General features: G+C 44.9%; 1 protein-coding gene across 1 annotated transcript in view; it reads right to left on the bottom strand.

Annotated features, from left to right (window-relative positions):
* Positions 1-9,648: 9,648 nt before the first annotated feature.
* The window catches only part of cpne4b (copine IVb), a 262,123-nt gene continuing 256,912 nt past the window's right edge, over positions 9,649-14,859 (bottom strand). Inside the window, exon 16 of the mRNA XM_084312573.1 lies at positions 9,649-10,595. Within this exon, the coding sequence (XP_084168699.1) occupies positions 10,464-10,595 (132 nt within the window). The 3' untranslated portion in view covers positions 9,649-10,463. The remainder of the gene's footprint in view (positions 10,596-14,859) is intronic.

Consider the following 14,859-nt stretch of genomic DNA (forward strand, 5'->3'; position numbering starts at 1 on the left):
TTTGTATATCTGTATACTATATCTACATCTGTACATAATATCCTTTACCTACTCTAGTTACGCTGCTGGCCAGTATGACTACTACCATAGTGTCTTTATACCTGTATCCAGGGGTGTAGCTCCAGATTCTGGGCCCCATGAAAGAATGTATTTGTAGGCCCCCAGTGAATGCGAGCGCGCTTAAAGGATAACTCCACTATTTTGGGAAATTAGCTTATTTAACATCTTCCCTGGAGTTAGACAAGAAGATGCATACCTTTTTTGTCTCTGTGCGTGCATTTTAGCTTTGGGAATAGATGCTCCGTTAGCATAGCTTAGCTTCATCACTGGAAGTGAGGCAGGACAGTAGCCTTACAGTGCCTTACAGTGTATTGCAAGGTCTGACATTGACCAAACTTGATATGCATGACCTTGGTGGGCTCTAGGTCAACTCCTGAAAAGGGGGTCAATGTCAGACCTTGCAATCAAAAGTTAGGGGCGCACTGAAATTATGGCAAGGGTTATTAGCCCCCTAACTTTTGATTGCAAAGTCTGACATTGACCCCCTTTTCAGGAGTTGACCTAGAGCCCACCAAGGTCATGCATATCAAGTTTGGTCAATGTCAGACCTTGCAATACACTGTAAGGCTACTGTCCTGCCTCACTTCCAGTGATGAAGCTAAGCTATGCTAACGGAGCATCTATTCCCAAAGCTAAAATGCACGCACAGAGACAAAAAAGGTATGCATCTTCTTGTCTAACTCCAGGGAAGATGTTAAATAAGCTAATTTCCCAAAATAGTGGAGTTATCCTTTAAGCGTGCGAGCGAAAAAAATGTTGGCAATTTTTTTATTGATGAAAACGCATAATATGGTTTTTACCTATACATTCGGATCAGCGGTAGAGCACCTGCACTGTTGGTGGGTGAGCCTAGTAAAGGATGTCGCATTGCGTTCATCTTCAATGAATGGACCAATGCAATAGTCTACCAAAGCCCCCCCTCTCTCTCTATATATCTCACACACACACACACACACACACACACACACACACTTCAGAAACAAACATAGTATCAATGAGAGCATCAATAATACACCTGAGAGATGTCTAGTAAAAAAAGTTTACTAGGCCCTTGGAATCATCCTAAACTACCCCCCCCCCCCCCAGCTACGCCCCTGCCTGTATCACTGTACATAATAATACTATAACACTGTACGTACATCTGATTAGCACTATTACTCAGTAGTACTAATCTATAACCCAGTTTAAATCACCTGTACATTGTATATTACTATTGTTGTTACAGTTTACTACTTTACTGTGACATTTGCATTCTGGATGGAGGCCAAACTTCTTTTAATTGTACTGTACTTGTGATGTATAATGACAATACATTTGAATCTAATCTAATCTAATTTATTATTTTACAAATCAAATAAACGTTTGACAGACCCAGAGGCAAGACTAAATTTCTTCTTTTGACATCAAACAAGTTGCTCTCACCAAAGCACCACCGACCTCTATATATATTGCGCTTAAAATATGTAAATAAAGTACTAATCAACCAATAGATAAATATGCGTGCGTGCGTGCGTGCGTGCGTGCGTGCGGGCGGGCGGGCGGGCGGGCGGGCGAGCGGGCGTGCGGGCGGGCGGGCGGGCGTGCGTGCGTGCGTGCGTGCGTGCGTGCGTGCGTGCGTGCGTGCGTGCGTGCGTGCGTGCGTGCGGTGTGTGTGTGTGTGTGTGTCCATGTTACTATGCTTATACTACTATCTACTATGTCTATACTACTATCTACTATGTACTATGTTACTATGCTTATACTACTATCTACTATGTACTATGTTACTATGGTGAAGTTATGAAGTCATTGTTTATCATAAAACCAACAGCATGACTGGCTCGTCTATTCTGTGCTAGATCAAGACACTATTTCAATAATGGATGACGGTGCGGAATTATCTTTTTAAAGCAGAGTAGGAGTAGAAAACAATTCATGAAAGTAGAAGATATAGGTGTGAGGGCGGCTACGTGGCGTAGTGGGCAAGGCGCTCGCCACGAATGACGGAGACGCTGGGCTTGCCTGTTCGAGCCCAGCGCTCCACATTGCTTTCAGTTTAGCTGGTCGTTCATACTAATACACATTGGCCGTATTAGGGGGTGGGAAACTGATGGGTGGGGATCGGGCGTTGTGGACAGCGACTCCTACAGGTCGGTTGGTGCGCCTGCGCAGTAGAATCAGGAAGTGTCGGGGGCAGCGTGAGCCTCCCACGCGTTACTCCTCGCCGGAGGGGACTTGTGATATGTATGACTTAGTCCACATTGCAGCAGGCTTGTGGGAGGCAAGAAACAGCGTTCGTGACAGGGGAGGGTTGAATTGGATGATACGAAATTGGGATGGGAGAAAATATATAGAAAATGGGAGAAAAAGTGGATCCAAAAAAAAAAAAAAGTAGAAGATATAGGTGTGCAACCTCGCTAGCTAACGTTATATCTACAGAGTACTAACTGTTCTCGGTGGCGTGTATGCTTTCACCGTCATCCATTATTGAAATAGTGTCTTGATCTAGCACAGAATAGACGAGCCAGTCATGCTGTTGGTTTTATGATAAACAATGACTTCATAACTTACCTGCTAATGATAACGTTAACTAATCAAAATAATAAAGACACTTTCGCCGCCATGACTGAGCATCAAACCCACCTTGTTGAGCATCTGCAACAACATAAACACACGGAGATGAGCAATGATTGTTTCTGAATCGTTAACCGTATGAGAAACGGGTAAATATTTACGAAATCTAAGTGATTTTCCAACCTCGGGATTGATCTCCATCGCGCTCCACTCCATGTTTCAAGTTGGGGCTTTTCACAGTTGGTTAGAACTAGAGTTCGGCGAAGGCTGCAGGGCAGTGCTGCTGGCTGTTCGCGCGTCACTCGGGGGCATGCTTCAGCGGCCAATCAGAGCGCAAAACGGCAATGCGGAAACGGAACAGCGTTGTAGAAGGCATACACGCCACCTGGACCCCTCTACTCTGCGTCCCCCCCAAACTTGTCATGAGATCTGCAGCCCTGACCATCCCCCCTGTTTCGCTTTCACAACTCGAGTAAGCGGCACGGTGGTGTAGTGGTTAACACTGTCGCCTCACAGCAAGAAGGTCCAGGGTTCGATTCCCGCTTGGGGACCAGGTTTCCATGATGCCAGGTACCCAGGTGGGGTGTCTCCCAGGCCTTTCTGTGTGGAGTTTGCGTGTTCTCCCCGTGCTCGCAAGGGTTTCCCCCCCGATAAGATAAACCCAATGGAAAAACAACAACAACAGATCGCTAACGCTGTGGCGTCCTTGACGAAGACGGGCAGGAGCACTTGGATTGGTCCCCGGGCGCGGTCCTCGCCGACGCCTGTCTGCTCCCGGCTGCCCAAGGGGGGAAGGACGACGGGATGGGTTAAGCGCAGAGACGAATCGCATCGGCGATCCTACAAAAAACAATGCATGCGTGTGTGTTCCGGTGTGTGTGTGCTAACTGTGTGTGCTAACCGCTAACATTGAGGATAATTGCATGCCAATTAAAGACCTCTGAACAGGTCCTGCATTATTATTATTATACTGCCTGTAATGCCCCTTTGCCTCTGTCACTCAACGTGTTCTCCGTAGGTTGTAGCGCGCCGTCTTGTGCTCGTCTTGTTTGCGGACGGATTATATGTTGCTATGCCTATACTACTATCTACTGTACTATGCTACTATGCCTATACTATTATCTAATAATAATACATAATAATACATTTTATTTGGAGGCCCATTTCAAAACACCCAAGGTCACCTTACAGGGCATAAGAAAAGTCTAAATTCAAAACAGTGGTCATGGCAAGTGAAGTTAAAGACAAAACAAACAACAGTAGCCTATGCCAGTTTGAACAGTTGGGTTTTGAGTTGGGATTTGAATGATGTTATGGAGTCACACTGTCGGACATGTTTTATTTCATTTATTAGTTTATTTGGAAGGAACAACATGTATTAATGGACAATACATATAATGCACTGTAAATACAGAGGATTTTGTAAGAGATGCACATTTTCATCCCCAGTCCCCAAACATTAAACAAATAAAATGCAAAAATAGAGCAATACAAAAACATGTTAATACAAAAGAACAATAATTTACAAAAACATGGCTACAAAGCTAAAAGGACCAAGACCATAAAGGTCCTATGGTCACATGCTTGATGTTCTAGAAACCTTTTTTTGTTTTACTTTGAGTTTAAAAGTAATAGACATTCTCAAATGGTAAACTGTTCCACAACATAGTTCCCTGCACTGACAAGATATTCTGACCGCGGTGCGTCGGCGCTGGACCTCGCAATCCTCTCTAGAGGTCGACCGAGTCCTATGACCACCACTATCAGACTTTTTTTATTTTTTTTTTATTGATCTTTTCCCCCCTCCATTTTCCTCAGATTTTCTCCCATCCCAATGTTAGTCGTATGCCAATTCCCCCATCCCCTTCCTGGTCGCTGCGCACTTACCCCCCACAGTCAGATCATCTGGGAGAGTGGAGGCTATCACGTGCTTCCTCCGACACACGTCCAGCCAATCAACCGCTTCTTTTCACCTGGCAGCGCGGATCCTCCCTGAGAGGGCGTAGCGTGTGGAAGGATCACACTATCCCACTCAGGTCCTATCCGCGCTTAGCAGGCGCCCCGACCGAACTGTAGGAGTCGCTGATTACAACGACCCGGACCCACCCCGCCAGCTTCTCCCACCCTCTAATACAGCCAATTGTATTAGTGTGAACAGCCAGCCAAGCTGGTGACAACCCCGGAGCTGTGAGCTGGATTCGAACAGGCGAATCCAGCTCACAGCTCCGGGGTTGGTGACGAACGCAATCTCCGCTACGCCACCTAACCGCCCTATCAGACTTCTTTTTAATGAATTATCCCAGGGGGGAGGACAGAGTCCATGTAATGTTTTGTAAATTATACAGACCTGTTTGAACGACTTGAAATTAGCAAAACTAAGAAAACTGTATTTTCCCATTATGACACAGTGATTATATGAGTTTTTATTTATGTGGAGGCAGGGAGTTCCAAAGTCTGGGAGCCGAGCAGCTGAAAGCTCGAGCACCCATGGTGCTGAGGCGTGAGCTGGGGATGGTCAGAAGTCCAACAGAGGATGAGCGGAGGGTGCAGGAGGGGGTGTACTCCTGGAGGAGGTCAATGATGTAGATGGGGGCTAGATTATGGAGGGCTTTGAAGATGAGTCAATCCGGTAGTGCACAGGGAGCCAGTAGGCCTATAGTTGAATGAGAACGGGGGTGATGTGGTCAGATGAATTGGTGCAGGTGATGATCCTGGCAGCAGAGTTCTGGATAATTTGGAGTCTGTTGAGGAGTTTGGTGGGAAGGCCAGTTAGGAGAGCATTACAGTAATTGATCCGGGATGTGACAAATGAGTGGACCAGGGTTTCAGTGTTTGATTGGGACAGAGATGGACGGAGTCTGGAGATATTACGGAAGTGAAAGAAAGCAGACCGGGTGATGTTTTTGATGTGTGGTGCAAATGAGAGTGAGCCGTCCAGAATGACACAGAGGCTTTTGACTCGGGAAGAGAAAGGTACAGGGAAGCCTATGTCTATACCAGTGGTACTATGTCTATACCACTATCTACCATGTACTAGTATGCTACTATGTCTATACTACTACATGTATCTACTATGCCTATACCACTATCTACTATGCTACTATGTCTATACTACTACTGTACATGTATCTACTATGTACTATGCCTATACTACTACATGTATCTACTATGTACTATGCTACTATGCCTATACTACTACATGTATCTACTATGTACTATGCTACTATGCCTATACTACTACATGTATCTATAGCTACTATGCTTATAGAATAGAACACCTACTCTATTCCCTGTTAGATGCAACAGACAAGACGTTTCACTGCCACCACATGTGCAACTCCCATCCTCCCAAACCTGCGCTCCAGGGGAGTGTGTGTGACAGCGGGGGAATCGCTGAATCAGTGTGTGTGTCCATGTCTGGAATGCTGATTTCCCTATATAATGATGATTATACAGTACAGCATATAGTGTAACTTTGGTTTGCCCTTCAAAGTCTTTTGGCAACGAGTGTGGTAATTTATTCATGTGTGCACAAGGAAAGCATGACGCTGTTTAATATTTGAGTCCTATGTGTCTGATGCAATCTGTGGTTTCAAATAAACGAAAATGTGTGTGTGTGTGTGTGTGTGTGTGTGGAGAGAGAGATAAGTGCATGCTTATCTATAAACTGTGTGTATGAGATAAACAGAGTATTATTATTTATGTGTGTGAGAGAGTGTGTACCTACAAACATAAATGTTTATTGTGTGTACTGTGTACGTGTGCGTGCACGCCGCAGCGATGTCTCTGACTGTGATGTGGGCCTGTCTGTTAGGGAGTGTGAGTGATGTGTAGGATTATTTCCTAAATAAAAGTGCCTCTACTGCCTGGTGAGACTGCATCCTCCTACGCAGAGAGTTGGGCGACGTTCCACTTTGCGTTCCACTGTCAAACCTCTCTGCCCCAGAGAGGAAGTAAACCAACCGGCGCTACCTTTACTTTACTACCTTGACTCTTATTATTTACCCTTAACATATTGAATACAATTATATTAAATTAAATTACTTTTATAAATAAGAACCAAATTCTTTTTGAAATTATTTTATTTCACAGCGTCTCTGTGTGCAGCCTTTATTCACTGTGTCCATGGAGACAATGAACGCAGCCATAAAGGAATGGTTTCCTTAAGAATAAAAGACATAGAACTATAGTCCGTTTACTTTTCTGATGATCTCTGTATGACTCATAAATGTTCAGACAAGCTTAATCTTTGGTTATTAGTGATACTCTGTATGCACCCAATTTAACGCTATCGCAGCATTTTCTTTCAAACTAATTTGGTCGCAGGATGTCCGGATTTGGTAAAATAATTTGCTACAGGCCTAGAGACAGAGGTGTTTAGCAGGCTGTGACGTACAGGCCTAGAGACAGAGGTGTTTAGCAGGCTGTGACGTACAGGCCTAGAGACAGAGGTGTTTAGCAGGCTGTGACGTACAGGCCTAGAGACAGAGGTGTTTAGCAGGCTGTGACGTACAGGCCTAGAGACAGAGGTGTTTAGCAGGCTGTGACGTACAGGTGTACTAGAGACAGAGGTGTTTAACAGGCTGTGAGTACAGGTGTAGAGACAGAGGTGTTTAGCAGGCTGTGACGTACAGGTGTAGACAGTGTGCGATCCATAGCATGGTCTTTGGGTGAGCCAAATAATATTTTTTGCGCCGGGGGTGGGGGTGGGGGGGGGGGGGTGGGGGGGGGGTGCGCGGCGCGCGGCGCGCCTCTCAGGGAGGAGTCAGACTGTTGGAGGATACTGTGATCGCAGACGTTAATGTAGCCTGTAGACCTTGTGTATGTATGTATGTGACAAATAAACCTCTTGAATCCTGTCACATATTCAATCAGTTTCAGTTCTACAGAACACATAATACTAGACAACTCACTTGTTGAGGTCCGGCCGTCTGGACGGTCTGGGCTTCCACAGCACATTCCATGATAAAAAAAAAAGTATCCATTTAATTAGATGATAGATCATCATCCAACACTGTCTACAGTATCTAATCCTATCCTGTGTTCTGATACAAGTCCGACCGCAGGCGCCGGCACGGTCACCGGGCGTTGTAATACTAATAATAGTCGCAGTAGGCTGCAGCGCCGCCGTGCTCCGAATGGTAATTGCAAGAATAGCATGCATGTTGCCATATTACGTGTGAATTAGTGCACAAATCATTAATCATACATCCAAAATAGCATACGTTTATTATTATACACGATGATGATACAGAAAATTACAGAAAAATGAGAAATGCATGGCAAAAGTAGCATTTATTTTCAGTAATTTAGAGACCCCCAGGGGAGCTTTAGAGACCCCCAAGGGAGCTGATGTCTGATCTAGGGGAGCTATAGCGGACCGAGCTCACCCCGTGGATCGCACCCTGGGTGTAGAGACAGAGGTGTTTAGCAGGCTGTGATGTACAGGTGTAGAGACAGAGGTGTTTAACAGGCTGTGAGTACAGGTGTAGAGACAGAGGTGTTTAGCAGGCTGTGACGTACAGGCCTAGAGACAGAGGTGTTTAGCAGGCTGTGACGTACAGGTGTAGAGACAGAGGTGTTTAACAGGCTGTGAGTACAGGCCTAAAGACAGAAGTGTTTAGCAAGCTGTGACGTACAGGCCTAGAGACAGAGGTGTTTAGCAGGCTGTGACGTACAGGCCTAGAGACAGAGGTGTTTAACAGGCTGTGACGTACAGGTGTAGAGACAGAGGTGTTTAGCAGGCTGTGACGTACAGGTGTAGAGACAGAGGTATTTAGCAGGCTGTGACGTACAGGCCTAAAGACAGAGGTGTTTAGCAAGCTGTGACGTACAGGCCTAGAGACAGAGGTGTTTAGCAGGCTGTGACGTACAGGTGTAGAGACAGCGGTGTTTAGCAGGCTGTGACGTACAGGTGTAGAGACAGAGGTATTTAGCAGGCTGTGACGTACAGGCCTAAAGACAGAGGTGTTTATCAGGCTGTGACGTACAGGTGTAGAGACAGAGGTGTTTAGCAGGCTGTGACGTACAGGTGTAGAGACAGAGGTATTTAGCAGGCTGTGACGTACAGGCCTAAAGACAGAGGTGTTTATCAGGCTGTGACGTACAGGTGTAGAGACAGAGGTGTTTAGCAGGCTGTGACAGGCCTAGAGACAGAGGTGTTTAGCAGACTGTGACGTACAGGTGTTTAGCAAGCTGTGACAGGCCTAGAGACAGAGGTGTTTAGCAGGCTGTGACGTACAGGTGTAGAGAGCTCTGTGTAGGAGTGTGGTGAGTCATTAATTCCTCCTGCAGTATATTTATTTTTCGTTCATATTCCTTCTTGATTTCTTTCTTTCTTTAATTCTTTCTTTCTTTAAATAACTTTTCTTTCATGGATTGTTCCTTCCTTTAATTCTCTATTTTCATAGTTTTTCTTTCTTTTCTTTGTATTTTTTCCTTTTCACAGTCAATCAAGGACATCCAGGGAACAGTGGTCAAATATATTGTGATGTGATCCACCATGTAATACAATAATGTACCCAATCTGCACATACACACACACATACGCATGCACACACACACATACACATGCACACACACACATACGCATGCACACTCACACACAAACTCTTTGACTGCTAACACACACACAGACACACACACACACACACACACACACACACACACAAACATGCTCGCTGACTGCTACACACACACACACACACACACACACACACACACACACACACACACACACACACACACACACACACACACTGCTGAGACACACACAAAATACCACAACAGAGGGAGAAAATCAGTCTCTTTATTATAATCAACATGCAGAATACAGAAAATATGGTCTGCTCTCAGCCCAAAGCCGATTATCTACCACACACGCTTAGCTACACCCCCACCCACCCACCCCCCAAAAGAAATACTCTTTACAATGGTAAGAAGGTTAAGAAATTATTACAATTATTCATTTATTCATTTAGCAAAATCTCAACAAGCCTGTAGAAAAGAACACAGACCCTGCAGACACCACTCCAATGACAAAGGTACTTTATTTCTTAACTAGCAAGGGACACATTCTGACTGAGACTACTCTCCTACTCCACTTAGGCATGCATATCTATCTATTTATCATTATTCTTTTGAGTAGACTAGCAGGGGTGCTACCAAATCCCACCCGTTTACAATTGGAATGCTGAAGCTAAGCGTTTAAGGGTTAAGCACTCGCCTACGTTTGCTTGCCTGTTCACAGAACCACTGCGTCTATATGTCTTGCTAGTTATCTAAATAAGGTAGGAATGTCATTTATTTTGGGATGACTAGGAATCGAGTCTGCATGCTTTTATCTCTATATAAACATATCTCAGATATAGTCAATACATAATTCCCAGATGATGCCGTCATGGTCAAACATGCAATAAGTCATCAATGGAATAGTTCAAATCCACCAGGACGAGCTAAATCTCTGAGCTAGGCTACAGTAAGTACAGAGAGTATGGGAAAACTATGTGTGTGTGTGTGTGCTTGCGTGTGTGTGTGTGTATGTGTATATATGTGTGTGTGTGCACCTGCACCTTTGCATGTGCACAGTTAGTATATGCATTGTGCATGTATAGTAATTCTGAATGTGTGTGCACCTGCACCTTTGCATGTGTATGCATTGGGCATGCATGTACAGTCAATCTGAATACGTGTGTGTGTGTGTGTGTGTGTGTGTGTGTGTGTGTGTGTGTGTGTGTGTGTGTGTGTGTGTGTGTGTGTGTGTGTGTGTGTGTGTGTGTGTGTGTGTGTGTGTGTGTGTGTGTGTGTGTGTGTGTGTGTGCGTGCGTGTGCGTGCGTGCGCACATCCATCGTCAGGGACTGTAGGCCCTGGTAGACTCATAGTCAGACATACACTTGGGCTTGATGCCTTTAGCGTTGTAGTAATCCACCACCTGGTTAGGCACCTCCGCTAACACGCTCTTAGCCAGGGCAGCAGGAGAGGCCTGCAGAGAGACAGAGAGAGAGACGTTAGAGGCCTGCAGAGAGACAGAGAGAGAGACGTTATACTGACACAGTGGTAGAGGCCTGCAGAGAGACAGAGAGAGAGACGTTATACTGACACAGTGGTAGAGGCCTGCAGAGAGACAGAGAGAGAGACGTTATATTGACACACTGTTAGAGGCCTGGAGAGAGACAGAGAGAGAGACGTTATACTGACACAGTGGTAGAGGCCTGCAGAGAGACAGAGAGAGAGACGTTATACTGACACACTGTTAGAGGCCTGGAGAGAGACAGAGAGAGAGACGTTATACTGACACAGTGAATTCCACGACCACAACAACAGAGGGAGTTCCACAAATCATGTTCAACCCAGATTCGGCTCAAACAAGGGACTAAACACGTTTAGCAATTATGCCACATCAATGTGGAACGCCCTACCCACAGCCGTAAAATAATGTGAATCCCTACCCACCTTCAAAACTGCTCTAAAAAAGCACCTACGGGAGGCCGCAATTTGAAACTGGCCCCGGTAAATGTCCAAACCCCCCCCCCCCCCCCCAACCCCCCCCCAATGTACAGTTTCCTCCCCCTCAAATGTATATATTCTATTTTAGAAACTCTGTCTGTAAATAAACAGTACTGTATATTTGTATGTCGTGTGTCATAAATATCACTATGAATTGAAAATGGGGGACCCTGATGTAAACAAGACGAAAGCCTTTCTCTGGTCTGCATCCCCTTAACAATTGTGTGTATTGAGCCATACTGTATTGTACCCATTCTGCAATCTGTTAATAACAGAGAGAGAGACGTTATACTGACACACTGTTAGAGGCCTGGAGAGAGACAGAGAGAGAGACGTTATACTGACACACTATTAGATGCCTGGAGAGAGACAGAGAGAGAGACGTTATACTGACACACTATTAGATGCCTGGAGAGAGACAGAGAGAGAGACGTTATACTGACACACTATTAGTGGCCTAATTAATGCAAACAAGCATTAATGTACAAGCATGTACAACATGTGCAAATAAACGTGTATGTACACACACACACACACACACACACACACACACACTAGCTAGCTGACATTGCACATATGCATGATGCATGCACACATATGCCCACATGCAGTACACCGCTGGTATTAAACATACTTAAAATATCAAAAGTCAGTAGATGACCAATAAAATGTCCTTGTATTTCAGTGCTAGCAGTCGTTTCTTCTATGAAGCATTAACCTTTAGAGGTTAAACTAATGGCTGTTCTGATTGCTTTCCAAAATAGCCGGAAATATAATAAAGTTGAAAAAGTCATTCATTTAATTAACATGAAGCATGTATGCAAATTCGGTACTGCGGGATGAATTATACATGAAGACTTTTGTTCCCAAATGAGGTATCCACCGTTTGGAAAATGACACCTTCTCTCGTAAAAAGTATAGTCTGCATGTAATTAAAACTCACTATTGAATAGTGTTAAAGTTATTGGCTATCCTAGTCGTCTGTACTTTACTGTAACTGGTGCTGCTCACATGCAAGATGCATGATGTGGGGAAGTGGTGGGGATTGATGTGTGGGGTGTTTGGGGGACTGGCTGTTCCAGGGGGGGGGTTCACATGCCTTCGAGCAACATTGTACTTATTGTGTACTGCGCATCATTTCACAAATCAAGTCCTTTCCTCTCCCCCAGCGACCTTCATAAAGTCATCATCATGCTCATTTTCTCACGACTGGACTACTGCAATTCCCTCTACTCTGGTCTCCCGGACAAAACCATCCTCCCCCTTCAGCGCGTTCAAAATGTTGCTGCCAGGCTGGTCTCAGGCACCAGAATGAGGGACCACATCGCCCCAGTCCTTGTCTCTCTCCACTGGCTCCCAGTGAGGAAGATAATCAACTTTAAAATTCTGCTATTCACCTACAAAGCCCTCAATGGTCTCGCTCCGGCCTACATTGAGGAACTCTTGGTCCAACCCATCAGCTCCAGGTCCCTCAGATCAAATGACCAACTGTGTCTGAGGGACCCGCGGGCCAAACTGGTGACAAAGGGTTTCCGGGCCTTTGCAGTGATGGCGCCGACACTGTGGAATAAGCTCCCTCTCAAGATCAAGTCTGCCAACACCGTACAGACATTCAAGACCTTGCTTAAAACCCACCTTTTCGCTCTGGATGATCACTGAGTTACTTTGCTGTTGTGTTGTGTGTCTGAGGTGTTCTTATGTTCTCTGTCTGTCCGTCTGCCTGGTTCCGTTTTCTTTGTCCTGTCCATGTATTCGTTTTCCCCCAGGCTGCGCCCCGGACCGATGTAAAAATTGGCTGGGGGGCGCATTATAAATGCAAATATCATATCATATCATATCATTTTTATCATTGTATGCCTATTCTTATGTCTGCACTACTTGTATTGTCTTTTATACCTATTCTTATGTCTGCAATTTACGCATTGTTTTTATTCTGTCAATTCTGTCTATGTTAATTTTATACTAGTTGCTGTGGGGCACTCTGGACTGTGGTCCATGTGTGAAAAGTGCGATATACAGTAGATTCATATTTATTATTATTATTATTATAATATTGTAAAACATGTATGCATTGAAAATGAGGGTAACCTCAATTGTCCTTTTCGATAATAAATAGAGGTTTGAATTTAATACATACATATATACAGTAGCCTACATTAAACATACTTAAAGCTGCAGTAGATAACGTCAGAGAAATTAGCAAGAGTGAGTTTACCTGCCTGGCAGAATTAGAGCGAGCTCTGCATCACTTTTCAAGCACATGCACAAACAAACAAAGGTTTTCCAGACTCCTAGATGGACCAGCAGGTTTTGTACACACACGATGTTACTCATCCAAAGCATTAACCTTGTTAAGCTAATGACTATTCTGGTTGCTTTCTTTTAAGAATCAGCAGGTCAGAACGTGGGAAAAGTCATTAGCAGATTTGTATGCAAATCCAGGTTAATTAAAATACTGCAGCGTGAATGATGGATGGAGAGTTTCATATCCAAATTAGGTGCTTTTACATTTAACATTTTGTGATTTATCCAAAGCGACTTACAAGTTCTGTACGACAAGTCAGCCACAAGGGTACAAATCTTACATTATATTATATTAGGAAGAATGCATGATGGTATAGGACAGTAAGAAGTGTTTTAAATTTTTATTTTCATTTCAGATATTGATTGAAGTGTGTTTTTAGTCAACAGCGAATGATTGGTCGTGTTTCAGCTGTCCTAACTGGTGGGAAGTTCGTTCCACCATTGTGGAGTGAGGACCGAGAATAGGCGGCTTCTCTTCGATGACCCCCCCGGAGCTCGGATAGGAGGTATCCACCGTTTGACTGCCTGAAACACAATGACACCTCCTCTCCCTCTTGTACTCTAGTTGTAATTAAAGCTTACTCAATGTTTGATGGTATTAAATGTAGTGGCTATCCCGTGACCTCACGGTTACATTTTAAAAGTGAGGTGATCGTCTTTCAAAACATCTCCCCCTCCTCCCTCTTCTATATCTACTTGTTCTCCTTCCTCTCTCTCTCTTTCCTTCCTCTCCTCCCTTTCTTGTCTACTTGTTATCTCCCACTCTCTCATCTCCTCCCTCCCTTCCTCTCCTTCCTCCTCCCATATGTCTTTCTCTCTTATCTTCCTGTTTCCCCCCCTGTCACACTCGCTTGAACCTTCTCCTCCTCTCAACCCCTCCTTCCTTCTCCTCCCTCCCTCCCCTCTTCTCCTCCTCCCTATCTCCCTATCTCACCCCCTCCTTCTTCTCCTCTCATCTCCTCCCTCCCCCCTCCTCCCTCTCTCCTCCCTCCCTCCCTCCTCTCCCTCCTCCCTCCCCCTCCTCCCCTCTCTTCTCCCTCCCCCTCCCTCCTCCATCCGGCTCCCTCCCTCCTCCTACCTGTTCTCCATTCTTCCTGTCACCCAGTATCTTTGTTCTGTTAATCCCTTCTGAAAGGAAACGTCGGAGCAGAAAATCACCTCTCCACCTCCGTCACACGCTCTCTCTCTCTCCTCTCCTGCTCTGATTTTACCACCCACAAGCTATTTTTCTCTCTCTCTTTCCCTCTCTCTCCTCTACTTCTGTCTCCATCCCCCTCTCTCTCTCTCTCTCTCACTCTCTCTCACTCTCTCTCTCACTTCTGTCTCAATTTCTTTTCATCAGAACTTTCTCCTTTGTTTTTGCTCTCCTCCCTCTTTGTCTCTCTCTCCTCTCCCTCTTTTTTTTTTACCACCCACAAGCTATTTTTCTCTCTCTT

Source organism: Notolepis coatsorum (genome assembly GCF_963971535.1).
Source record: "Notolepis coatsorum genome assembly, chromosome: 4".
Taxonomy (NCBI): Eukaryota; Metazoa; Chordata; class Actinopteri; order Aulopiformes; family Paralepididae; genus Notolepis; species Notolepis coatsorum.